The following is a 27,141-nucleotide window of genomic DNA, read 5'->3' as shown; positions in this document are numbered from 1 at the left end:
TGACAGAGAATTACTGCGCCATTTCCTTTCCTCAAAAAGCGTTGCGTTCAAAGTGCAAGGCATCGCGCCGAACGGGTGGTGGCGTTCCGTGGACTCCCTGGCAGCGCTACAACGCGCTGTCGCATTCCACTCCTAAAGGAGAAGCTTAAGCGTCATTAATTAGCAGTTAATTAGTATTTGGGCATTAATCAGTAATTAACAATTAATTAGTGATTTGCCATCACTTAGTAATTAGTATTCAAATATATGTGACGCCACCAGTGCCACAGAAACAGCGAAGGTGGTGCGGAAAACGCTTCCGCCTCTACCCACTTTAGACAGTCAAAGCGCCCCCTGAATTTTTGGAGAACTACTTCGCTTCGCAAATTGCGTAGCTTTTGTGGTCTTTAATCACTTTTGTATCGCATTGATTGATAACAACTTTTATTTCCACCGATGTAGGAGGCCCCCTACTCCCCGTCCCTGGCACGCAGGCCTAGGGGACGGTGGACGGGACCTCCGCGAATAAAGACTGGCATATAAGACTGCTGCATGTAAATGTGTGTTTGTGCGTGTGTGCGTGTGTGCGTGTGTGCGTGCTTCGCATCTGCATTTCCGGGGTAAAGATGTGAGTGATTGCTCTACATGTTAAGGCGAAAGCCTCTAATGTCTCATCGTTGTAAGCAGCAGTTGTCGACAGAAAATGTCACGCTTTTCAGTTGGTGGAAACGGTCGTGACGTCACAGTGCGCGAAATTCAAACGGGGCCAATTGTACTTTGGCTAGTAACCATGTAACCAAATGAGGGTATCATATAGTGATGCTCCAAGTGGGACTGAGCTTAGTTAATTGCTTAATTACCCAATTAGAATTAACTTTTCTAGTCAGGCCATATAGATAAATAAAACCGAGTAGGAAATTGGTCGAGCTCGGGAATCGAACCCCGGTCTTCGGCGTGCGAGACGAGCATGCTATCCACTCCGCCATGCCAGCGCGATGGTTCGGAATGAACAAAGAGACGTCTGGTGAATACGGTGTCTTAGCTCACTCCCATCCTCCTCCCTTTCTTCCTGGCGAGGTTCAGGTGTCCACCGATGTATGAGAGACAGATACATTTCCATTCCTCAGAAACCAATTTTCCGACGAGCGAGGCGTAGAACCGAATGGGCGATGGCGTTCTATGGACTCCATGGCAGCGTTGCAAGACGCTGTCGCATTCCACTCATGAAATGCACGTATTCGTGCTTAACTCGACGTGGCACGTCGTTTTAGACAAGAGGCGAAGCTTAACATCTTAACCACACATCAGTGACCACACTTTAGGTCAAAAAAGTGCTCCCCTGAATTTTGACGGGTGTCCACCGAGATATGCGAGACAGTTACTGCGTAATTTTCTTTCCTCAAATACAATTTTCATTTTCTTCATTACGGGCAATCTTTCTTTTTCTTCTTTCACTCACACTACCTCCCTTCCTCTACGGTGCGGTTCAGGTGTCCACGAGATGACAGAGAATTACTGCGCCATTTCCTTTCCTAAAAAAGCGTTGCGTTCAAAGGGCAAGGCATCGCGCCGAACGGGTGGTGGCGTTCCGTGGAGTCCCTGGCAGCGCTAGAACACGCTGTCGCGTTCCACTCGTAAAGGCGAAGCTTAAGCGTCATTAATTAGCAAGGAATTAGTATTCAGGCGTTAATCAGTAATTTAGCATTAATTAGTGATTTGTCATCACTTAGTAATTAGTACTCGATTATATGTGACGCCACCAGTGCCACATAGGCAGTCAAAGTGGTGCGGAAAACGCTTTCGCCTCTACGAACTTTAGACAGTCAAAGTGCCCCCTGAATTTTTGCTTCCTACTTTGCAAAGCAGCTCCAGGACAGCCGATCATTACGTGTTTTACGTTATAGGAGGACCAAACCGTATATAAATCCGGCGAACCAACCATAAAGCGCACATTGCCGATCGTATCCCTATATCGAGAAACTTGGCTGTGTTCGTCATATATCCCCTCCCGAGGGTAGTGGGAAAAACGTGTCAACCGGCTAAGAAAAATTCAGAGGGGCACTTTGTTGACCTAAAGTGCGGTGAGGCGAAAGCCTTAAGCGCAGTGTTGCTGCTTGTGTCACTGATGTGTCGTTAGGATGTTAAGCTTCACCTCTTAGAGAGGAACGCGACAGCGTCTTGCAACTCTGCCAGGGAGTCCACAAAACGCCATCTCCCGTTCGGCTCTACGCCTTGCTCGTCGGAAAATTAGTTTTGAGGAAAGGACATGTATCTGTCTCGCATACAAGGTCTGTTCTGAAAGTAGTAGGACTGGTTTTTTTCCTGGGAAAATGGGCGGACGAGAGGCTGTCTGCGCATGCAGGATCATTGAAGGGGAATATTGGGAATGCTGGGGAAAATCAGCAGTCGGCTCTCGGCCGTTGAAGAGAGGAGGTGGCTTGTACTGTGAACCCTTGTCGAAACGTCTCGTCACTCAGAATCATAGAGCGTTTACTGGGTCAGCGGTACGCGATCAAATTTTGTGCAAATCTTGGTAAAACGGACAAAGAGACGCACGACTTGATTAAATAGGCCTACGGTGACGCTGCCATGGGTAGATCAGGTGTTTTGTCAGTAGCACAAGCTGTTCGGAGAAGGTCAGGAAAAAGTGGAAGACGACGACCGCTCCGAACGCCCTTCGATCAGCAAGGCAAACGAAAATGTGTAGCGAGTGAAACATTTACTGAACAATGATCGTAGGCTGAGTATCAGAATGGTTGAGCATTCCTAAAACCCAAGTTTTTGAGATTGTGACAGAAAACTTAGGCATGAGGAAAGTGTGCGTGAAGTTGGTGCCGGGAGTGTTGTCAGAGGAGCAAAAGGCCAACCGGAAAGCGATCTGCCAGGATCTTCTTCATCAAGTGAATGAGGACCCCGATTTTTTGCCAGCACAAGGCGGCAATGCTGTCTCAGGCCCCCTAAAGCCCCGACATGGCCCCGCCAGACTTTTTTCTATTTCCGATAATAAAATCGACGCTCAAAGGGAAACATCACGGATCGGTAGAGGTGGTTCAGCAGGCCGTGACGAGGGAGCTAAACAGTATTCCGGTCCAGGTTTTCCTGGAGGCGTACAAAAACTGGAAAACTCATTGGCAGCAGCGTGTAGGTGCAGAAGGGTGCTACTTTGAAAAATTCTAATCTTTTGTACTATTCTCTTGAATAAATTTTATTAAAAAAAATGTGTCCTACTACTTTCAGAACAGACCCTGTAGCTCGGTGGGCACCTGAACCTTGTCAAAAGGGAAGGGAGGAAGGTGGGAGGGAACGAAGACACCGTATTCACTAGACGCGCCATTGTTCACTCCAAACCATCAAGCTGGCATGGCGGAGTGGTTAGCGTGCTCGTCTAGCACTCCAGAGACCCTGGTTCGACTCTCAAACTCGACCGATTTCCTACACGGTTTTATTTATTTATTTACTTGGAGAATCTCTATACCATCTCTTTAATTGGCTGCATCGTTACTAGCCAAAGTACAATTGGCCCCCTTTGAAATTCGCGCACTGTGACGTCACCACAATTTCGACCAATTGAAAAGCGTTACATTTCTGTCGACAACTCCGGCTTACAACGATGAGGCATTAAAGGCCTTAATACTGCCGGGAAAGCTCTTGGCTTCCTTCGCTGGCTGATCTTCCCCGTGTAGTTGCTGGTCTAGGAAGATAATTAGGTGGAACTTCCACTTGTGTTCCACGGGAAGTACTACTTACCTGTTGGTTACTGACGGTTTCGGTTTCACTTGAGGCCGCCTCTGCTTCGTTCCGTTCCTGAGTTTGCTGAAAAGCAAGTTCCGAGGATTCAGTTTGCCTCCTGCCACCCCGCAAGGCAAAAAACACATTTTTGTGCTCTTAGTTCTGAAAGGCTGTGGCGCTTCTTGGATAGGCTGCAAACAGCCCTGATGGCAATAAGAGTTACCAGAAAGCACGAGCGCAGATAAATACCTCTCATTAAAAAAAAAAATCGAAAACACGCAAGATATATCCTCTCCGGACGGAATACTATGTCGCAGTCATAAACGGTGTTCGTGAAAATTGCGCTTTTAGTTTTCCTTTCTATTACACGCTTAGGTGTGCTCTGTTCAGGATCAATACATCTCGTTATACCATAAGTTTCTGCGCCGTAGGTGGGCGCTGGCAAAATACTGTTGTATAATTTCCACTTGGGGAACACTAGTGATTTAGAATAAGTTATAACGCAAACATAGGCAACCTGATGAACCCAGAACTGGTGAACGAATTTTCTACTAGCTACTTCACCTTCGTGGCCTGGATCTGCGGTCACTAACTAGCCAAAGCAGATATAATTCCTTACAACTTCAAATTCTAATCTGCCTGTCGTAAACAGTTGTTCATTTCTTACACCCTCCAATATTACTTCGTATTAAACCCGACTTTTTGTTTCGTTTCTTTACGCCCTCAAGGCGTGAAGATTGGTTGGTTGGTTGGTTTATGAGGTTTAACGTCCCAAAACGACTAAGGCTATGGGAGACGCCGTAGTGGAGGGCTCCGGAAATTTCGACAACCTGGAGTTCTTTAGCGTGCACTGACATCGCACAGTACACGGGCCTCTAGAATGTCACCGCCAAAGAAATTCAACCGCCGCGGCCGGGATCGAACCCGCGTCTTTCGGGTCAGCAGCCGAGCACCATAACCACTGAGCCACCGCGGCGGCTCAAGGCGTGAAGAATTGAGTTTATAGGGTGGCAACTTTCTCCAGCACAATTTCCCTGCCGGCCTTCAATAGATTTACCGCGTGCGCGAGATATTTGAAAAGGCTATTCTCTATCGTCACAAACATCAGCAGTCTAGCCACAGGTGGGAGACTGAACAGCCATCACTTGCTCCACAGACACTATATTAAGAGCCGCATACGCGGCTTGTGGAACAAACAAAATATCTTGGTGTGCACCACAGCAATGAACGAAACTGCCTGTGCCCAAAATGCACCTCGAGGCCATGGCGTCCCGATACAAGGACGTGCTGTGCCAGCACAGGACGTAGTCATTCAATCTGTACGAGGATGGGGGGCCGTGTGGAAGTTAGGTGGCGATTCCTGGCCTCACTTGTGGGAACGCTGTTTGGTTTAACGTCCCAAAGCGACTCAGGCTATGAGGGACGCCGTAGTGAAGGGCTCCGGAAATTTCATTCACCTGGGGTTCTTTAACGCGCACTGACATTGCACAGTACACGCCTAGAATTTCGCCTCCATCGAAATTCGGCTGCCGCGGCCGGAACTGAACCCGCGTCTTTCGGGTCAGCAGCCGAGCGCCATAACAACTCAGCCACCGCGGCGGGGCGCTCGGGTACTAAACCGAGTAAGAGAGTTATGACGCCATTTTCTGGACTTTCTGTTCGCACTGCTACCGCCCACTAAGTTGAGCCGCTCGCAGCGTGCACAGAAGGAGTCATTATACAAGACTTTTTTTACATAATTCAGTTCCTGATTCTATGGAATTGCTCACAAGTCGTCATTCTGTGTTAATGATTCTGCGTCCCCATTTTTATCCTCTTAAAACCGCTTCCCTTATGCTTACTGATTAGTTCTAGAAGTTGTGCCAGTTCTGTTCTATCAAAAGGGTTAGAGGTTTCCTTTCGGGCTTAGTCCCTTCTTAATTAGATTGTTTGCTCCTGAGACAACTCACCATACTGCCTATAGCTACCCACCGCTTACCCTACCGTTCACTTCATTCACCTCACCGCATGCGAGGTAGTAAACTGGGCACTGTCTGGTTACCTTCCCTGCCATTATAATGTTTTGTCTCGTACTTTTAATGCCCACTACGTGATTACATTGGTAAGGTTATTGTTCATCGCCTATACACTAACTCGTCGTCCTCTATTAAGGCAGAGTATTTGTTTTACAGCGATATCCTGAGCTTCTCTAGTTTCCCTTTAACCTATAGCTCCTTTCTATGTTTTTTTCTCACTGGGTTCCTCTGCTTTCTCCGCAGATATAGAGAAGCGCACCTGAAGTTTGCTTCCACTGCACCAGCGCCACTTCTCCCCTGCCGGTCATTTTGGCGTTGCTGTCCGGGCACGTCGCCGGCGGAGCGCATTGAGCCAGCAGCCTGTCGGCTGGTACGCGCGCGCTGCTCGCGCAGCTGGCACTCTCTCTTTCATTGTGAGCACGTGCCGTCCTGCTCGCGGGCGCACAAAAGTGGTGTTGCCGCTCGCTGTGAATTCCGCGGCGTTCTAAGAGTGGAGAAACTGGTTGTGTGTGCGGCTGTCACAATAGTTCTCTGAACATCAACGGCCAAGGAATGCCCGTGTAAATCTACAGATTTCCTGGTGATGTCCTACATTCTTGGGAAAAAAATTTAATATTGGAAAATTGTAACGTACAGTAACGGAAATATTGAAGGTAATGGTCCACCCTTTCTATATGCAGCAAAATCTTAAATATTTTTCATCGCTCGTATCGAGCAGTTGACGATAGGAAAAACGTTAATACGAAAAAAAAAAATGCAAGCCTATCGATGGGAGATTGCTATAGTCAAATCTTCCAGTATATGAAAAAAAAATGTGGTCATACATTTTTTACTATTCAAAAATGTTTTTGTCCGGAATTGTTGCGTATGAAATGGATCAGAACGAGAAACGGCAGGCCTCGATAACTGCTATGGGCAGGGTGAAGTAAGCTTTTTCCTGTTACTAAACACGTTTGGTATGTCGCACGCGTAATATTATTTCTGCGTAGTTTTTGCTGTAATTCACTAAGCATGCAGTGTTTAGTAAAGCTCGCGCTAACGAAACTCATTTTTTTTACCGTTTTTTATTTTGGAGACTGACTGCAGCTAGCGGCATTATGCAGACGCGTGTGAGGCAAGGTCAGTGATCGCCTGAATGTTCCGACTTGTGACGCCGGGCTCAATTTTCGAAGTTGCTTTACATGTAAAAAATTTCAAGACATAAAAATAATCAAAATGTTTGCTTGCACATGAATGAGCGTTTGCATATGAGCGATGGCTCTGCAAATAATTGTTTTGGGAATGCGCGTGCGCTGTAATCGGAATTAAAATAAATATACGAACCGCTTATCTCCGTTGTAGCGATTGACAAACTAGAGCATTTTTTCTCTTAGCCGTATATAGCAAGCAGCTGGTAGGCGCATTTCGTGCGTGTTTTCGTTTTTCTCCTCAGCCTCGCGTGTCGCCTTAAGGGCACTTTATTTTAAGTTAAAATAAAAATTATTTCCATCATTATTCATCGAAACACGTAACAAAATCATTATTATTTGGCCAACAAACCTGCATGCACCGAAGTGCTCAGTCACCCAACGAAATTAAGCATCTTGCGAAGATGGCCGTGCCAAAAAAAAATGGTATTTACCTCGAATTGCACGTCTTAAATGATCTCGTCATTTACTTGCGATACACATTTCGCCGTTACGGTACCGGCTTTTTCGTCAACAATCTGCTTCACGTAGTGAGCCTGATCCACTAGCAGTTCTTTTTTCAAGTTCGCAGCGAAAAAAAAAATTCACTGTCCACTATTTCTTTTAACCTACATCTCAGAGCGTACTGCTGCGACCGAAAGAAGTGCGAACAGCGGAGTGCCTAGGCTCTCCGCTGTTGGAATTTATTTTCGTCACGCTTATACTTGGCTCGCAACACAAATACGCTAGAGACATCCGTGATACAATAATGTACCACTCTAGCGTCTTTTTGTTACTACCGAGATAAAAACGCATTGAAGATAAATTCCGACTGCGCAGCGCGTGGGCGCCGTGCTGTTCGCATTTTTTTTTAGCGCCCCTGTACATTTTGCCAATCCTCTGAAGCTCGCCAGCGTTCAAGCACGAGGGAAAAAGCTCGGGACTGCACAAAGAGATTTGCACGCTGGCCAACACGTGCAAAGTACGTGCAGAACTGGCTTTTTTTCAGAGGAAAGCGCGCTGCTCGCGCAGCTACTCAATGGGAGGGGTGACCGGTTTGCCTGGACAAAAATACGGAGTCAGTCGGAGAGGGCGCTTTTCACTGGCGTCCGCAGCGCCCCCCTGCGAAGCTGCGGTCCCCTATAAGCTAGTTCTACATCCCCATCCTGTGCTGGCTACACCGCTCTTTTTCCTAACATCACCCCATTCTGCACGATGGCTCAATGTGTAAAGTGTGTTTAATTTTCACGCTTGTCGTTCAGGCTCTACAGCCGCCTATTTTTAATTTACAGAAGGCGGTATTCATCAATCGAAAACTACTTCTTTCAACGAGCTACACAACTAAATACTTCGAGCTATATACAAAACCTGTGTTTAGTCTCCTACTGCCCGGTCATCCGCCTGCTTCCTGCCTACTTTGGCATTCAAACCGCTCATCAGTACACTGTACTGTGTTTTTTTTGTCCTTTACTGACTGCCTATTCGCAAATATGCAACGGCGTAAAAGCCTCTTGCAAAGCAAACCTTGTTAGGTTTTGCGATGTTATTGTTAATTTTAAAAATTTGATGTCGGTCAGCACTGGCGTTTCGTCCAGGCCATGCCTTGCGTGTTCTTTTTTCTTTACTTTTATTTTTTTTTGCGCGCGGCGTATGTAGAAATTTAGGAGTGAAACATCTGGGCTGATAGTTGTTTTTTGTCCTCAAAAGGTCTACGAAACGGGTTAGAAGATTCACTCTACGTATGAGTCCCTGGAATGGAGCCGGCTATTCATTGTTCTTTCTTAAATCCCGCCCATCAGGATTTTAAAATTTGCCACCGATTCATCCCCGGGTACTCAGATCATTTGTAAGTATTTGTCAAATGATGCGCACGTCACGAGTACCGGTGATATTATGGAAAACTCTTCCGGTATGGGTATAGCCGTCTCCGCAGTCACCGGGCTAACGGCCTGACTGAAGGACAGGGGAAACCTCGCGCGTATAGAAAGCACTTCGGGTATGGGAATAGGGGAAACTTTGCGCTCCCGCCGCCACCTCCAGTTGCCTCAGTTCGTTGGAGCGCAGGCCGAGACCCGTGAACCCGCCGGCGAGCGTGTCTGTGGTCGCCTGCTTTCAACCGCGGGCTTTGAAGGGTTGGAAGCCCATCTCGGTGGTCGCTTGCAGAATTCGCGCCCTGAGCTCTCTTTCACCCTAATGATGGTGAAAAAATCTGTGGCTTAGCTTGGTTAAGCCCGGTAATTGCGAAAGCAATATCCGTACGTACGCCACGGTACAGCTCGTAGTGTAGCTGGTGGTGGTGCTTGTGGTTAGACTTGTGGTGATGCATCGGTTATACAATCCAGTCCAATGCAATCCAATCCAAACCAATCCAATGCAATCCAATACAATCCCATACAATCCAATGTAATATAATGTAATATAATATAATATAATATACTGTAATCTAATCTAATCTAATCTAATCTAATCCAATCCAATCCAGTCCAATACAATCCAATCCAATCTGATCTAATGCAATCTAATCCAATCTAATCCAATGTAATGCAATCAAGGTCAAATGAAGGTCAATGGGGGTCACCGCCGCGGCGCGATGGTGGCCACCGGCCGCGGCACACAACAGCGGGAAAGTGCAAGTAGTATTGCTTTCGCAATAAAATATACACGCGACTGCGCCGACAGGTGGGTAACCGGATGCGGCCACAGGAAGTGAGAAAACTAGCTGGACACTCTTGACGGATTCCAGCCCGGGGCGCAGTCTCAAACTATGTTTGTATTGCCCGAAACGACGAGTGCATGAGTCGAAGAGGCAGAGGAGGAGCGTCATTTTTAATCTTCGATGCCTTCGGTGTTAGTAAAGCAACCTAAGAAAACTTTCCGACGGAGTGACGAGTGATGGAATGACTACCGCTCGTCTGCTTTGCCTAACTCAATAAATGTCTTTTCACAGTCCTTTTAAGCTTAGGTGTATTACCTTGCGGTTGATATCCTATGGAGGGTAATCGCTTAAAGACAGAGCGTTCCCAAGGCACCATGATAACGGAAGGTAAAACACCACAAAAGTACGACGGACGAAAGGACAATAGAAAGTTAAGCGCTGTACCATGACAGCTCGCTTCATCCGCCGCCTTTTCTGCGTTTTACTACTGCACTACCAAAGCTCCCAAACGTCTTTCTTAGATTCCAGAGCGTTTTTCCTCCGCATTAAATAGCGAAAGAGGCACTGGAGGCAGAATGTCGCCCACGAAGGGGGACCACGTTCAAGAAAGTCAGATACTTATTATTGCGAAAGCAATACTACTTGCACTTTCACGCCGTTGCGTGCCGCGGCCGGTGACCACCATCGTGCCGCGGCCGATGGCCACCACCGCGCCGCGGTGGTGACCACCATTGCCCTTCATTTGACCTTGATTGCATTACATTGGATTAGATTAGATTCGATTGGATAGGATTGCATTGCATTGGACTGGACTGGACTAGATTGGATGGGATTAGATTTGATTAGATTACATTAAATTAGAATAGATTACATTAGATTGGATTGGATTGGATTGGAGTGGATTGGATTGGAGTGGAATGAATTGGATTGGATTGGATTGGTTTGGATTGCATTGCATTGGATTGCATTGGATTGTATTAGAGAGGATTGGATTGGACTGCATTGGATTGGATTTTATAACCGATGCATCACCACAAGTCTAACCACAAGCACCACCACCAGCTACACTGCGAGCTGTACCATGGCGTACGTTCGGATATTGCTTTCGCAATTACCGGGCTTAACCAAGCTAAGCCACAGATTTTTCTTTAATACATAGAGCGTGCTGGCTCCATGACTACCTCCTCTTCAAGAAGAATCTATGGCATTCCTAGGGCGAACATAAAAGCAGCCATGTAGCGTGGCTGTCTTCGAAATCAGACTGCCGGAAGGAAAAACCGGACTTGTCCAAGACCGCAGGGATACTCAGAAGTTTTCTCTTCAAAACGAAGAATCGCTTACAGAAGTGATAGTTAAATCGGTTACTCTGTTGATACACGTTGATTAGAGCGTACGAGTTTGAACTCTTCGTCTTCGTCGGCCTGGCGAGCGAAAATGGTGCGCCTTACGGATTCCTTCGTAATGACTGTCCCGCAGCTGTTCCTGCCCAGTGGGGCCGCAGCGGTGGCTCAGTGGTTATGGTGCTCGGCTGCTGACCCGAAAGACGCGGGTTCGATCCCGGCCGCGGCGGTTGAATTTCTTTGGAGGAGAAATTCTAGAGGCGCGTGTACTGTGCGATGTCAGTGCACGTTAAAGAACCCCAGGTGGTCGAAATTTCCGGAGCCCTCCACTACGGCGTCTCTCATAGCCTTAGTCGCTCTGGGACGTTAAACCCCATAAACCATCTTCGTCGTGAAACACGAACCACCTTTGCAGGCTGAGTGTTCGAAACTGGCTTTGCCCCCGAAAGGGCGCATTGGGATCTGCGGAGCCTCCTCCAAGCGCACTCTCCTGAGGAAGCCGGGCCGGGGGTGGCTTGTACCCATTTTTACCGGTGGGTGACTTCGTGTCCTTTTCTTCCATTTTTTTATGCGAAGCATACTAAAATAGCCCAACCCAGCTCCTCGAGCGCGGCGGTGTCGTTACCATTGACCTTTCGTGACCTCCATGTCATACCACGTGATGCGTGACGTCACAGCAGATGAAAAACGGGGGCCCAACTCGCGCCGTCGCGCGAGGCGTCGTGACCAAGGATGACCACGTGGTGCGTGACGTCACAGCAGATGAGAAACGGTGGCCCAGCTCGCGCCGTCGCGCGAGGCGTCGCGACCAATGTGTTTCCTGCTTCTGCCGCTAGGTGCGCTGTAGTGAACACGTGATGCTGGAGCGGCGGTATACAAGGGGGTGCGGCTGCCTCTGCTAGGCGTACACGGGATAGAGATGCCTCCTGGAGACAGGGCTGCTCGTTGGAATGAGAAGCAAAAGTTGCGGCGTGCTACAGAGACTGATGTACAGCGTGAAGAACGTCTACCAAGCGGCGTGCTCGATATGCAACTCGGCGACAATATGCTTCGCATCTGACTAGGCTTAACCTAAGCTAAGCCTCAGCTATTTTTTGTTCAATAGACATGCTCGTCTCGCCCAACAACTTATCTAGTAGTGGGCTCACGATAACACGTACCTTCTTTTTCCGATTCCTGTCACGTACGCAGCGGTAGATGTAGCCACCTGCGGACAGTACAGTGGCCACCGCGAACGCGCCGGCGACCTCGGGAAGCGCAAGCACCACCAGGGCAATCTCCGCGGCACCTAAACCGATGGTCGCGGTGACGTGCATGGCCTTGAAGGCAGCTGAGTCATAGAAGCGTTTCTTGTCTCCCACGTAAGTTGAAAGGGTGGTAAATGTTTTCTCGATTGCCTGCACGATCATGAGCAACCGTTAATCGACACTGAGTAAGGGCGCATTCAGAGCAACGTGTAGCACACGTCGCGCGACCGATTTCGATCATTTGATATGATTCCGGACCACTAGGCAAGAAGGGAGGGAACATAACGAACTGGATTAAACCTGTCGCGCGACCTCCGGGACTCGCCATTGCTTATCCGCTTTAAGGGCGCATTGAAGGCCAGTTCATACTAGTGAGTCGCGGAGGTCGCTCGACATTTTAATCCGGTTCATCGCTGTGGGGGAAGCCCGAATAAGTGGCCAGCGATCCATTCGGGGCAGCCACTCGCTGACTTTCTTGCGACGCGACATCATTACATAATGTCAAAGAACTACCCAGCCAATCCACGCCGCTGCGCAAAATGACACCATGGCATGTGAAGTTAATATCCGGATTCTTGCTTAGCCAGGAAATTCCCGCCACGGCGAGCGCCTTATCTATGCAGGCGTGTTCAAGAGTATACATGTTTCCGTGGCTCCATGCATGTCTAGTGCAGCATACGCAGCTAATTTCTTCTATTTCTTTTGACAACGGTCGTGTTTCCGTCACAAAATTTTGCGCACACGTACGAAACGACTGCGTAAAATAGTTTACTTTCGTATATTTAGAAAGCACTCCTATTTCTTAGCCTTTCAGAAAAACGCTCATGAAACGTGCATAGGGACCGGAGTTTCGTTCAGCATGGTATAGACATGTTATGCGTGTATAAACGCGCGGCCTTTGGTGGTATAGAGATTATTGCTGCGAGCAGTTACTATTCCACTTGATCCGCTTGAAAACAGTGTCTCGCAACATAGCCACCACTATTCTGTCGGATGTCCCTTTTTGAACGAGGGTCGAAATAAACTTCTCTTAATTCTATTCTTTTGCAATGCTAGAGCACAGGATGCTTTTCTCCAGTCAATAGCGCATCTGGTCATCTCGCCGCATGCTAACTTCTTTGAACCGACCACGACATGTTAGGGCCCGCTTATGAAGCGGTGAAAGGTGTGTGGAAAGGAACCTGCCGTTTTCAGAATCTCCACATATTGTTTTTGATACTCCTCTCCGCCCATCTTTGGGGTGCTTTCGAAGAGCTCCATAGCTTCCTCGCGCAAACGGTAGTGGTGGCCCTCCAACGTCTCGCGGGTTATGTTCTCTTCTTTCCACACCTGCGTGAAGTCATGAGCTTTCGTTGAATTTATTGGGATCAGCTTCGTTACCCTGACTGCATTACCTTCAACATCTTCGTTCTGTAGGAGTCGTGGGCTTTTTGCATGGCGGCGAGGTTGCTGGCTTGCACAGTAGCCTGAAAGGTGATAAATTTTTTTAATGCAGAAAGGCATAAAGATATAAAGCACGCATATATGTAGCTACGAGCGGAGATGCGCTTGTGTCAGACGTAGCAATAAATAGTTGTAAATTAGGCCCTCCAGCCGATGGAGTCGACCGGCTCTCATGACGTTGCTGTTCATCAGGTTGATCCAGGGTTGATCTCCTTTCATCTGCTATTCCACTGTGATATGACACTAGCTAACAAGGGGGTTAAGCGCGACGACACGGAAATCGGCCGTTGCCTTTGGCTTGGGGGTCGTCTATGATGGCATGGTGGTCAGCTGTCGGCGCACGATTCAGTATTTTGACCAGCACCTTCGTGTGGGATAGCCGGTCATTCATCACGAAAAATGCCAGCGCCAAAAAAACCGGTACATCAATATTTCTTCGATGTCGCCCTCGTTTTTATGCGCTGCCATTTTCCGTACGGAACACTGGAGAGCAATAGGGAAGCCTTTGTTCTGCAGAGGAACTTGAGCCTCTTATGGTAGTACTAGTACTAATAACGATTATTGTTTAGCGCAATCATTCAAGGCTTCTACACAGGGATACCGGGCGTGGATTTTTAGCCAATTGAAAAGACCGCGCTCCTAAAAAGGGGCTTCAGAATCAACCTACAGTGACTAACCTTGAGAACAGACTCCGGCGCAGGCACCTGTCCTTGTTTGAATATATGCGCGTAAACCTGCAAGTAAGATGCAGGGTAATGCAGGCCACACAGAAGTCCACTGCCCTACCTCAAAATAGGCCGTCAGCTCAATGCAGGTTACCTCCCGGCCTCTGATCTTCTTAACGGGAATGTTGTCCGGCGCCAACACCCACGGAACCAGATTCTCAAGCTCCCGCTTGAACTCCTCTTCAATGTTCGAGAGTCGGCCATCAAATGACGGTGCTGTCGTTACCTGCACGGCCATATTATAGGCGAGCAAGCAAGGACGTTTGCGAAGGACAAATTACTTCGCAAGTTTTGTTTGTGGTACAACGGGAATAACCACGGTCGCGCACATTTCGCATTTCAGATGACGACCGCTTTTTTTATCTGGTAGCCCAACTGCTGCACTCACTGAGTATAAAGCGTCCAAGAACAGCAGGACAGCTAGGAACTGAAAGATATTCACACCGCAAATGAAGTCTCGTGCTAACCTGGGAAGTCATTCCATGTCGGGGCAGCGCCTGCCTGCTTGAGCCGTTATCAAGACCGCATAGCGAATGCAACTCAGCAGGAAATGCCCTTTAAACCAACAGTAACAGCTTAGGTATCTTATTTGCCAAAATTAACCAGGCAACGAGGTTTCCTTCTCCGCTGTACAGTAGAGGCCTCACGGTACCCATAAAAACCATAAAGCCTCGAAAGATGAGGACAGTTGTTCTGCCTACCTTACAAAGATTTTGAACTTAATAGGTGCCATAAGTACTCCTCTGCACGGCTGAGAAAGAGTTCCTGTTGGCCGCTTCTTTCTGGTAAAGAGGGTGCGTGACAAACCATCAGATTGGCACTTACAAGACTTGTAAATGAGTCAAAATGACGACTAAACAAAGCACAGAGAGACCTCAGGAAAAGTTGTACACTTGAAAACTTATAGCGCTTCGAGCGTGCACACTCCTAAGCCAAGAGACTAGTGTGTCAATCCCCAACACCAGGCTTATTCCGGCCGCTGCGAGCCACGAACAGTTAGTACGAAACTTATGCAGGAAATTCATCACATGTGTACACCAATAAAGCACAGCCGGAGCCGATTCGCCAGTGGCATGGCTATTATGAGGTGAGTTGCTGTGTTCTCTGCGACAGTGACATTTATGGCGATGTACAGCACTGCTCCACAATATCCAGCTGCAATGCTTCGGCACAGAGCCTGAAATTAGCAGCCATTCTAGAAACCGCAGTGAAATGATACACCAAAGACTGAGAACTACCATGCGAAGGGCTAGATGCGCTATTTTAACGCATTGCAGAAAGTTCTCTCTCCGGCAGAACACGCTCAGCTCGTACGTTGTGTCTCCAAACATATAGTTATTGCTACTACTCAAAATCAACGTTTAACGGCTGAGAAATCATAAAGAAATTAATGTTCTGACGTGATTTCCTCCTGCGCCTGTCTTTGAAAACCATGGTCGAAAAACTTGCCCAAACATTTACTCTTCTCGTTCCGACATCAAACACCCTCAAGGCGACGAAGCCATCTCAGTACACACAACTGGGGCAGGTTCTGCAACTATTGCCGAAATGTTGTCGCCAACAGAAATCAGCGGCACGCCACCAGACATTGAGCACCAATTTCCGCATCACTCTGTGAGAAGCTCACAGTCACGCGGGCGCGCATAATCGAACCGCGTAGAAAACTGTAGCGTATTATGTCATATTAAGTTAAGCGTTGGTGCTGTACCTGCCTCCCTGGATGAGGCATGAGGAAGCACTCAATATTAGTGAAGCAGCTTCGTATTCTTTCATGCAGCTCCCTCAAACTTCCATCCAAGTCCTCTGAAATTCCCAGGCGTTGGTCCAGGAGCTCTCGGCCTCCTTCGATCCCGTAGCTCTTCTCGTGTGGGTGACACCAATCTCGCACCAAAAACAGCAAGTGCTGGAAAGGCTCGCTGCTCATTTTCTGCAGAAATTTTCAAAGCGAAGTGATGTTCAAGTTCTCGTGGCACACTCATGTGGTTGCTTCCACTATACACACCTCTTGCACCAGAATACCATATTCCGTGAAAAGTTGCAAGTGCTGCAAGTGGTCCTCCCGGATGTTCTGTGAAACATTGTAGACCAGAACCGAGCTCACCATGGTGCTCAGGGCAAATATGGTGCTGTTTACTTCCTGTGAGGTCCGGCTGTCGAATAGCCCCTGGGTGTCCATTAGCAGCACTGCCAGCTCTTGACCTCCGGATGTGGTGACCTGCACAGGAACTGTTAAGACAGCAACCGTCCCATCTTCGGGATTGACTGCCTTACCAAAAATACCTCGTTCCAGACAAATATACCCGTAGTGTGCCGCTCGCTGCCACCGCGCCACCCGAAGCCCTCCAGAGGAGCGTCGGTATCACCCAGCCAGTCAGTCCGACCCAAGTTGCGCAGGTACCGGATGAAGAAGTTCATCAAGAAAGACTTTCCTTCGCGGAAAGCTCCTACGATGGATACGACAGCGACCGGCTTGCCTTTCACGCGGTCGTTCAACAGGATGCGCAATAGAGCGTGCTGGTCCAGCTCGAAAGTGCGGCCGTCCGTCTTCAAGATCTGCACCTGGTGACCGTTCTCATCTCCGTTCTCCATCTTGTCCCTGGGCTTTGAGAACAGAAGAGGGTGATCAGTGCCTGCGACTGCACAGTGCCAGCTGTTCAAATATACTTAAGTACTGCAATCTGGAGAACGCGTTCTCATCTCTGGATGTTACGCTGGAACTCAAGCATTGTGAGGCAGCCTTATAAGTATGGTGGTAACGGCATTGAATTTACTTCGCTGGCCGGTTGCTTCGTCGCAGCGAACCATCGCAGCAGCACAAGGCCGAGGGGCGTATTTACAACTCCATCCTGTGAAATGTCGCCACTTGTCAGGCGAACGTCGCCTGGAGTTGGGCTTCCCCGCATTACCCTCCCGCAACAACCCCCGCCATTTATTAGCTACGCTATCTAGCAAAGGCGGGCGCCTGTGACGGCACTGTGAGTGCCACGTATGGTGTGAATACCACGCGGGCACAATTTTGATCTCGTGTACGTGGAACTGCGCAAACCACCACGCCCGGCTCCGAATTGTACAGAAAACAGGAAAAATATGCCTCCCCCTCCATTTCTACGCGGCTTCGTGCACTGTACGTACGTCTGTCTGTCTGGCTCAAGCAACATTTCTTTGCTTCTAGTTGACAAGTTCTTAGCCTAGTGCGAACACTGATCGCTAGGAGCGGATTTTTTAGTGGCATGTTTGAACTTTTCGGAGTCTTCAGTCAAGTAAGGGAGGAACAATTCTTAGGCGTATGGTTCACTGAACACCTGAATTGGAATACGCATGTGAGTAGCTTTACTGCGGAGCTGTAGAAAACTGTAGGAATTTTGTATAGAACAATGCATCTGCTACGACTCTGGTTAAATAAGGAGCTATATTACGCGCCTTTTTAGAGTAAGCTTACTTATGGTGCTTTAGTATGGGGCAAAACCATCAAGAATATTAACAGGAGACCGATCCTCTTACAGCAAAAAACTCTTCGCATCTTTTTCCTACGCGAGCTTGCGAACATCACCTCTTTTCAGTCAGTACGTCAGGCTAAGAGTGGACCAAGTATATTATTTGAAAAGGCTGCGTTCCTTACAAGGAAATAGGATGGTGGTTAAAAACAAACACTGAACTCAAAGCCACTGCCTCAAGCCGAAAGGAATGTGCGCCAAAGATATGAGAAAATAAGGGAAACAAACATTTCATTTCAAGCAATCCAAGTACTGAGTCAAGTGGAGGAATTAGTAGACTTTAGCTGCTCTAAGCACAAATTTAAAAGGCAGATAAAGGTGATGCTAATGCGGCAACACATGTACTTTGAATCCGAATAGCTACTGAGATTGTTCCATTTCTCACGTCATCCACCCTATGTGCGCTTTCAGGCAGTTCAGCATGTGGCTTTCAGTTGTTTCTCTCAGTATATAATCAGCTAGTCCTGCTGTTTTCGTTATCTTTTTTCTCTATGTATGTCGTCATTTCTGTACGTTTTTTATAGCTTATAAAAATTGTTCAGCATATCTATATCAGTTTTCTTCAAATTGTTCGGAGTAGATGGAAATATTTTGAGGCAAAATGTATGATTATTTCACTCAAAACTTTCTTGTGTGATTAGTATGTGGTAGAAGTGATTGCAACTCTATAGCGCTGTCTGTATTATGAGTGTTTTTTATCCTAACAGCGTTTGCTGTAACAAGCTGTCACTGGTACATGTTTGTATTTTGAGGTTACATGATGCCGAATCTCTGTGGAGGGAAGGGACCTCTGTCTATCTCTCACGTAGGGCTTAGTCCCTGCCCCCTCTCGCTTGCGCGAGGAATCAATAAATCAATCTCAATCTCAAATCCCAAACTACCGAGTCCGTCATCTGAAATATCGCCCCTTGTGCAGATGGCAATGCAGCTACACCATAGCGGTGTGCATCAATTGAGAGTGTACATTAAGCTTTCAAACGACGTCTGCATTGTGCTTTGTGAACAACAACACACAGAATGCTGGCGCGAACATAGCCTAGAATGAACCCTTCGCTCTCCCAGAGTGAGACCCGGTCTGAATGTTAGAGCGTAACCTCAAAAATTTCTGACTGCCGACGGTAAAAATGAAGGTTGCGGCGTAACCAGTGAAATATATTCGGTACACTGCACCTTCCAAAGCTAGCGGCGCAGAAAATTATGAAAATGTGCACTTTTTGTAAGGAGGCTCCATGATTATAGTGTGTGCACAAGAGCTAGGCTGTAAAAAATCGGAAGAAATAAGTGCAGGTGGTTAGCGATGTAAACTAATTTTGTAATAAAATTTTGCCTTAGCTACTCATAAAATCTTTGTACTTTGCCCGCGCTACAATGATTTAGGAGGCTGCAGGACTATGTAAATGACAAATAAATAAAATGAATTCATGGTGCCCCGAAATGTTTTTACAGGAAAACGTGCTCCGATCCACCACTGAGATAAATCACATGGCTGCGAAAGCGTAAAAGAAAATCAGTCTGACACAGAAATAAATGCTTTTGTTAAACTTGTGCCGTCAAATAAGAAAACAATTCGGCGGCGGAGATAGCAGCAAGTGCGCAAGTCGCTCGTCAGGATAAATGGCCACTGCTCTCGACCCCATTCAACAGCGACAAAAAACCTCACATTTCAGCAAATGCCGCTCTTAGTGATAGCAGTTCTAGAGTGCTCTGGGTTGGTATCGTGCAGAAACGGTACTGATAAATCGGCATGCGGTGGAAGATGTACAAAGAAGAAAATGTGTATCGAAACCTCGCTGCAATACGTCGATATATACATTTATGCTCGAACCAGTTGTCTTGACGGCCCTGAAATCCTTTTTCAGGGACCCTGAAATCATTTTGAAGACGATATTGGCAACACGTCTCTAGAGATGGAATTCCTTAGTATTCGAGTTAAATTTAAAGCTGTGCGTGAACCCTTTTATTCACAAATATTTATTGAAAACGGCTGCTGCCGATTAGAGCGACGCCTCATCGGAAGTTCTTAGCCACACCTCCCTCCCCTAAAGCCAAGGAAATTAACTGTAAATCAGATGTACAAATATACTTTTTTCCCTAGGTCTATAAGAGATTGGAACCGGCTCTTTGAAGAGGTGGTATTAATTACGTCAGGTGATTTATTCTCTTCATCTCTGTGAATGCTGTTTTTAGGCTGTGTTATTGTTGCATCATGGTTGCATTGTATGTGCTGCACTTTGTTACCTTTTTTTCGTTTGTATGATGTGTTATTCCCCCACACTGTAATGCCACTTGTGGCGCTGTGGGTATTACAATAAACAAATAAAAAATAAACAAAATAAACATTCTAATTGAGCGTGCCCAAGTAGCGTGGGTTCGGTGGGGCGCGGAAAAGGAGGGGAGTTGCTGTCCCGACCTGTTTCTTTATTTTTTTTCTGGCGCGTCGGCGTGTATAGAGAGAGGTGGAGCATCATATTTAATCACCGATACCTTGGGATAATGAAGCTAGCTTAAAAGTTTTGCTGTGCGGAGACGAGTGATGTAACACTGACCACTTGTGCTTAACTCAGTAAACGTCATTTCGTGGTCCCCTTGTGCTGGTCGGCTCAGTTTCACGTGTAAGCTCTGCTCATAGGAGCTCTATGAAGGCTGAGTATTAGAGCACCCTTGGGGCATGCAGAAGAGCCAGTCAGAATTTCCAGCCTTCGCGCACTGCCTGTCTTTTCGGTGTCAATACTTTCTCGAGAACTGTAATAACCAACCCACACTACAACTATTAATGAGCAGCGTTGTTATTCCCAAAGCTTGCGAGGCGCAATAGATCTCTTTCCCAGTTCAAGAAAAATTACATTAGTAATTGAACATTTATCAGTTGCATGCGATGCAAAACCAGACGACTAGAAGTTCGTAATATGGCCGTCACATTTAACAAAAACGACTAAGCGGTATCTATAACCTTGTTGTATACAAGGTGCTTTACTCTTTCTTACCCCGGTACACGGCAATTGTAGTTTTCGAAAAGTAAAAAAATTTCATTACTAATAGTTTTCCTCTGAGATCCCGCAGAAATGAATAAATTACATACCAGCTGCTGCTCACGAACTTCTGATATATTGAAATTGAAATTGAAATTTTATTCCGCAACAGAAAAGGAATGTTGCTTTTTTACCTGCCCTCCTGCTGAAAAAACAGCTTGAGGAGTCCTGACCTCCCAGCATACACAGTAGCGCAGCAGCGTGCGGCGAGGGCGTACACGTCAACATCGAACCGAGGAAAGCAAAAAAAAACAGGTTATATAAACAAGGTACGCAATTTCGGTGAGGAAATCACGGAAATGCCATTATTTGTTTAAGTAAAAATTAATTTAAAACCGTCAGCAATGTGTATTTCAACATCTGTTTCCCGTAGTTAGTCCGGCATTTGGTGACATTCCAGGGTTCCAAATAGCGTACGTTATAGGTGGTGGTGTTTATCTGCAATCCTGCTAGGTTAGTTAATGCATCATTATTCTTTAGTGTTCCCTGTTTATAAAGGTGGGATAGTTTGTAATTGCATAGTGATGTAACAGGAACGATATTGTGTTTTTTAAATAGGTCTGCAGTATGGGAGCGATATGGAACATTGCAGACCAGACGTAAGACCCGTTTCTGCAATATTAACAGTTTGCTAATGTTTGTTGCTGTTGTTGTGGACCGTACTAAAAAGGCATAGCTTAATGTGGAGGAAAATAAACAGTTATATAAAAGGATGTTAACTGAGGTAGGGAAATAATAAGAATGGCGGCGTATGATGAAATAGTTTTCGACAACTTATTTACGATATAGCCGACGTGTTCATCCCATGTCATATTTTCAGAAAAGTATACACCTAGTGATTTAAAAGTTTTTACTCTTTCAATATTGGTATTGTTTAACACAAGGTGCGGCAAATGGATTTGCTTGTGGCGGGGGTGAAATAGTACAGCTTTTGTCTTGCGATGGTTAAGTGCTAAACAGTTTGTTTGAGCCCACGTATTTATTTTAGACAGCGCTGTATTGGCTTGATCAGCTAAGGCCTCACATGAGTTGTCTGAAAAAAATAAACTAGTGTCATCTGCATAGATTATATAGCGGGCATTTTCGTCAAGGCGTACTATTTCATTTATAAACAGGATAAACAGAAACGGGGCCAGAATACTGCCCTGTGGGACACCTGTTTTTACTGATTGTACTGCAGAATTTTGTCCTCCAATTACTACAAACTGAGATCTATGTTGCAAATAAGATGTGATTAATTCTTGTGCTTTCCCCCTAATGCCATAATGCTCCAGTTTTTTAATGAGAATGTTGTGATTTATGAGATCAAACACTTTTGAAAAATCCAGAAACAGTCCAAGCACCATATTTTTGCATTCGAAATTTGACAAAATAAACTCCTTTTGAGCCAAAAGTGCCAGCTCTGTCGACTTGTTCTTTCGAAACCCATATTGGGCGGAGCATATAATGTTATGATGATCAGTAAATGAGGATAGGCGCTTCTGAATTATTTTCTGCAGGCCTTTCGAAAAGACGGGTAAAACCGATATAGGACGATAATTTGACATATCGTTCCTGTCACCTTTCTTGAATATAACAGTTACCTTTGCTGTTTGCATGGCATGCGGGAAAATTCCAGTCAACAAGCATATATTGAAAATGCGCGTAACGCAAGGGGCTATTTCTCTTATTACAGACTTTATAGGCTCTATCTGAAACCCACAGGCATCAGTTGCTTTGCTGTTATTAACTGCCAAAAATGTAGTTACAACTTCACTTTCCGAGACTGGTTCTAAAAATATTGTTTGCTCATTTGGGCCATTCATAAGAGGTAAGTCAGCGGCGGGTTCGCTAACGTCGCCAAGTGACAAAAAAAAAAGTATTAAGGGCGTTGACTAGTTCAGCACCTGGTAACTCTATTCCATCTTTTGTTATTTTATTTACTGCTTCTGCTGAGGTTCCGGTTGCAACTTTAAGTGCCTTCCAAACATTGCCTGTGCGCCCTTCAGTCGAATTAAAGAGGTGAATGTAATATTGTCTTTTTTCAGCCCGAAGGTGTTTCGTGACAAAATTCCTGTATGACTTGAATATTTTAAGGGCTTCAGGAGATTTAGTTCGTATGAACGTTCTATATAATTGATCTTGTTTCTTTAAAAGTTTTAACGATTATTTAGTTATCCAGGGTTTGCGACTGTTTTTACAGGTTCTGCACTTCTTCATTGGAAAACACTCAAAGTATACTTCGGAAAATGTACGCAAAAATGTTTCATATGCTACGTTCGGGTCATTTGCTGCGAACACATCGTCCCAGCTGACTGTGGTTAGACGGTCTTTAAATGTAGAGAGCGTTGTAGGATTAATAACTCGGTAAGAGACTACGGAACGTGGGGTCTTTACTGCATTAGTGCGCTGATTTACTGAAATAACTATCGGCAGGTGGTCGCTGATGCTATGAATCAATGTACAAGCTCTAACGAGGGATGCATCGAAGTTGCTTAAAAAAAGGTCTAAAAGTGTCATTGATTGCGTAGTGATCCGTGCTGCTGATGTTATAAAGTTCTGACAGGAATGAGAGTTCAAGAGGGATTCGAGTTCTAGTTTTACATTGCTATCAACGAGCATATTTATGTTCAAGTCACCACCAAAAATAATTTGTATTTACTTGCACTCACAAATTCTATAAAATGAATCAAGAAAAGACAACACTGGACATTGGTAGAAGGAGGACGGTAGCATACACACAATACTGTAGTACCACATCTAATAACAAGAATTTCATAAAGGAGGTTAATACAGGAAAATTCAGTAAGTTGTTCAGAATCCAATAAATTTGAAACTAACATTGCAACACCACCACCCATTTTGTCACCACTACGCCGCCGCGGTGGCTCAGTGGCTATGGTGCTCGGCTGCTGACCCAAAAGACGCGGGTTCGATCCCGGCCGCGGCGGCTAGAATTTCTTTGGAGGAGAAATTCTAGAGGCCCGTGTACTGTGCGATGTCAGTTCACGTTAAAGAACCCCAGGTGGTCGAAATTTCCGGAGCCCTCCACTACGGCGTCTCTCATAGCCTTAGTCGCTTTGGGACGTTAAACCCCATAAACCAAACCAAACCAAACCTTTTGTCACTACGGTTCATGTAATACGATTTATGTGTCTGATATGTATACACATCCTCCTTCGACGCAAACCAAGTCTCAGTAAGCATAACAACATCACAGCGTACTTGAGCTTCAGTAAGAGGATGATCGAGTTCATCTTGCTTATTTCTCCCTGATCTAAGGTTAAAATTAATGCAATTGACGCTTCGCCGGCCATCAGCATTGAGAATGTTCTTAAGACTTGATAAGTTCACTTGAGATGTAAAAGAAGGAAGCATTTTACTAAATAGGGGGTCGAAAAGAAAAAAACTGGTAGGAGTGCTAGGCCAAAGTTTATCACAGACTGTCAAGGTCTGCGGCACAGCGAAGGACAACGGCGCTGTCACCTTCCTTTTTCCTGATTAGTACTTTGCCATTGCAATGCCATGAAAACTTGTAATCATGGCTCTTTGCCCAATCCCTTGTGCGGCGCAGCAGGTCCCTGTTCTGATTAGTCATGTTTTCGGTGATCGTGACATTGGACGAACTCTTTCGAAGTTCCTTACGCGCTTCCAGCCACAAGTCACGAACAGATTGCTGAGCAAATCGGAGAATGATTCCAGGTATTTTGTTTGGTTTTGATGGAAGTCTATGAACAGCGCCAATATCATTCTTTGTGAGCTCTGGCACGTGGATGGTCTGACCTAGATCATTCAGTTTACACATCAAGTTTTCATTTTCCGTTACTGGGATGCCATGAATTTCAAGATTAAGTTTAAGATTCGAGGTCGTTGACAGTTCATTTCATTTCTGCAATGTCATCTGCAGTACAGGTAGCCTCTAGCTGGGTTACACGCCTGTTCAAGTTTCCAATATCCTTCTCCTGTTGAGCCTGTCGGCTGAGGATCTCATCATACTTTAGTGACATCAGCTCGATTGAAGCTTTGATCTCACCCACCTGAACAGGTAGGTGTACCAGGGCATCAAGTCTTTTAGTTGTGTCTGCTAGACAGACAGCAATATCAGGTTCTAGGGGCGCTCTATCACCTTTGGCCTTTGATGAGCGACAAGCCATGCACCGCCATGTGCGGCGGCCGCTCTCGCCTTTGGCTTTATACGTTGATTCAGACCAGCCTGAACAACCACCAATATGGGAAGAGCATTCACATTCGCAGCACGTCAAGAAACGCCCGTCGTCTGGCAGGAGCTCATTGCAGGCTTGGCACGCGATTGCCATGGTCCAAGGAACAAGTTTGAGTACACGCCCAGAGTCCTACAGTAGCAGCTCATACAAGGGCAAGCACGCAACACGGCAGCGGAGCGCGCACACGGGGGCAACGGCGGTAGCAAAACCAGCGCTAAGGACAAACTGAAAACGAGGTCACCAACCTGGGTAGGCAGGAAAAAAAATATAGATAAGGGGAGCGTCCTTCCACCGCCGCCGCCACCGCTCGTGTGACAAAATTGCGCCTCTGGCACCAGGAGCGCGTCAACAGGTTCACGTAGTCCGTGACGTCAGGAAGGATGCACTGTCAGCAGTCACGGTAGCGATGTCAGGCTTGGTCTGGGTAGGCAGGAAAAAAAAAATATAGATAAGGGGAGCGTCCTTCCACCGCCGCCGCCGCCACCGCCCGTGCTTATTCCTTCCTAAAGAGTAATATAAACTCTTCAAATATTTTTTGCTTTGCCGCCTACACCGAAGTGCACTCGTGGAAGCTCCCACAATCTTCCCAGGTTCCATAATTTGTAACCACTAAAGGAGAAACAACTTCAAAGTGGGCGTCGACAATTTTCTCCCGCTGGGCCGGCACAAGGAGTCGTGGTGACTTTGCTGCGATTGCATAATAGTCTTCCTTCGGCAGAAAGCCACTATCTGTGTACGTGTTTGCGGATCTGGGCACATTCCGGACATGTTCCGTACACCCTCCGGGTCAAGAAGTAGACCTGATCTGCACACACATACACAGAGAGCGGCTCTTTGCCGAAAGAAGTACTTACGCCCTAAAAGCACAGCGACGGGAGCGGTGGGCTTTGGGTATAAAGGTTCGCCAGAAAGTACTGCCATACGTCCGCTTTTAGTACTCGAAAAATCTTGGTAAAATTTAAATACCCCGAAGATTATACGTGGTACAACACTGCTGGGTAAACAGAGCAAAGCCAAACAAAAGGCGCGTGCAATGTCAAGAAACTCCTCGATAGTCCTCTCCCAAATTCGCTGTAAAATTGAGAACTGCTCGAGTTCGATGCATTTTGTTGCGTGTTTCTTCAACATCAAAGCACAGCACAGCTATTACATTGTACATGCTTTAGTAAAGGGCACGCACCATGTCCAGGCGTCACACGCGGGCTTGAATGTGGCGGCCACCCCTTTATGAAGTGTTTCGCTATTCAAAGCAGCGAAATGCATCCAAGCTTTAAAGTTGACTACTCAAGCTGACTGCAAAGTCATGGTTCCACAGGCTGCATTTACCGCTGTCATTCCACCTAAAAAAATTGAGTTAAATAAAGAAGTACCTGTAGCTCCGCTTTAGGCCTTCGCTTGAACACTCAGGGGTGACGTATTCCCGAGAACCGAACTCCCAACGGCTTCCTGAAAGAATGAAGCATCGGCAAATCTTTACACAGACGGCTTTTTGCAATTCTGCTGTTTCTCTCGTCCTATTCTCCTATTTTACTATCTTCATCGAAAGAGACTGCTGAAAGCTCGCCTACTCTGGTAGAGGCTCTCAGCATACCCGCGCCCAGCAATCAGTGCAGCCGCACACGAACTAACAAAAGGCAGTCAATGAGGACAGAGGTCCTGAGACAAAGGTGCCTCGAAGGCATGCTGTCAATAGACGGCGCTCGACTACGATCGACTACAATTGACCTCTCAAGATATGCGTGTGCAGTAATCGTCAAGTCTTGAAATAAAGTAATTTGTCGCTCAATGCTTGATAACCGACTGCATTATTCGGAGCGACTGCTTTCTTTATCGAGGCGCCTAATCTGAGTCGTCTCCTCAGATACCGCACTTTTTTATTGACAGCGCGTTCTGCACCAGAATTTTTTAGCTCGAAGAGAGACAGTTCCGAGCTACTGTAATGCCACGCCAACTCTAAAACTGTGCCTGCGGTTCAGCTGTAACTGGCATGGTAGGTCACTGACTCTGACGTTGTTGTGCCGTGTACAAGGTCAGGTGTTTGTTTATTGACCACGGCGGTCATAGTTTGATCGAAGCTAAATGCCACCCATGAAGTTAAATGATGATGAAGTTAAAT

At 46.4% G+C, this 27,141-nt stretch overlaps 2 protein-coding genes across 2 annotated transcripts in view; one reads left to right on the top strand and one right to left on the bottom strand.

Annotated features, from left to right (window-relative positions):
* Positions 1-27,141, top strand: part of LOC149330953 (uncharacterized) — a 93,438-nt gene that overhangs the window by 49,721 nt on the left and 16,576 nt on the right. The window lies entirely within an intron of this gene.
* Positions 8,590-25,380, bottom strand: LOC149330954 (atlastin-1-like). The gene is made up of 10 exons (XM_089561280.1): positions 25,271-25,380; positions 16,572-16,901; positions 16,303-16,515; positions 16,009-16,227; positions 14,362-14,526; positions 14,253-14,309; positions 13,527-13,598; positions 13,318-13,461; positions 12,046-12,282; positions 8,590-8,598 (listed from the first exon to the last, which is right to left on the bottom strand). The coding sequence occupies exons 2-10, from the start codon at positions 16,887-16,889 to the stop codon at positions 8,590-8,592; spliced, it is 1,434 nt and encodes a 477-aa protein (XP_089417406.1). The 5' UTR covers positions 16,890-16,901; positions 25,271-25,380.

The sequence above is a fragment of the Amblyomma mixtum genome, chromosome 9 (assembly GCF_055824585.1).
Source record: "Amblyomma mixtum isolate Tamu chromosome 9, ASM5582458v1, whole genome shotgun sequence".
NCBI classification, from domain to species: Eukaryota; Metazoa; Arthropoda; class Arachnida; order Ixodida; family Ixodidae; genus Amblyomma; species Amblyomma mixtum.
This window is presented reverse-complemented; position numbering and strand designations above follow the sequence as displayed.

Excerpts from the sequence above, each read along its gene's own strand:
- LOC149330954 (XM_089561280.1), bottom strand. The coding sequence starts at position 16,889 with ATGGAGAACGGAGATGAGAACGGTCACCAGGTGCAGATCTTGAAGACG. Across the intron at positions 16,228-16,302 it reads ATGGTATTCTGGTGCAAGAG|AAAATGAGCAGCGAGCCTTT; the intron begins GTGTGTATAGTG and ends AAATTTCTGCAG. Across the intron at positions 14,527-16,008 it reads TGCCTCATCCAGGGAGGCAG|GTAACGACAGCACCGTCATT; the intron begins GTACAGCACCAA and ends ATGGCCGTGCAG.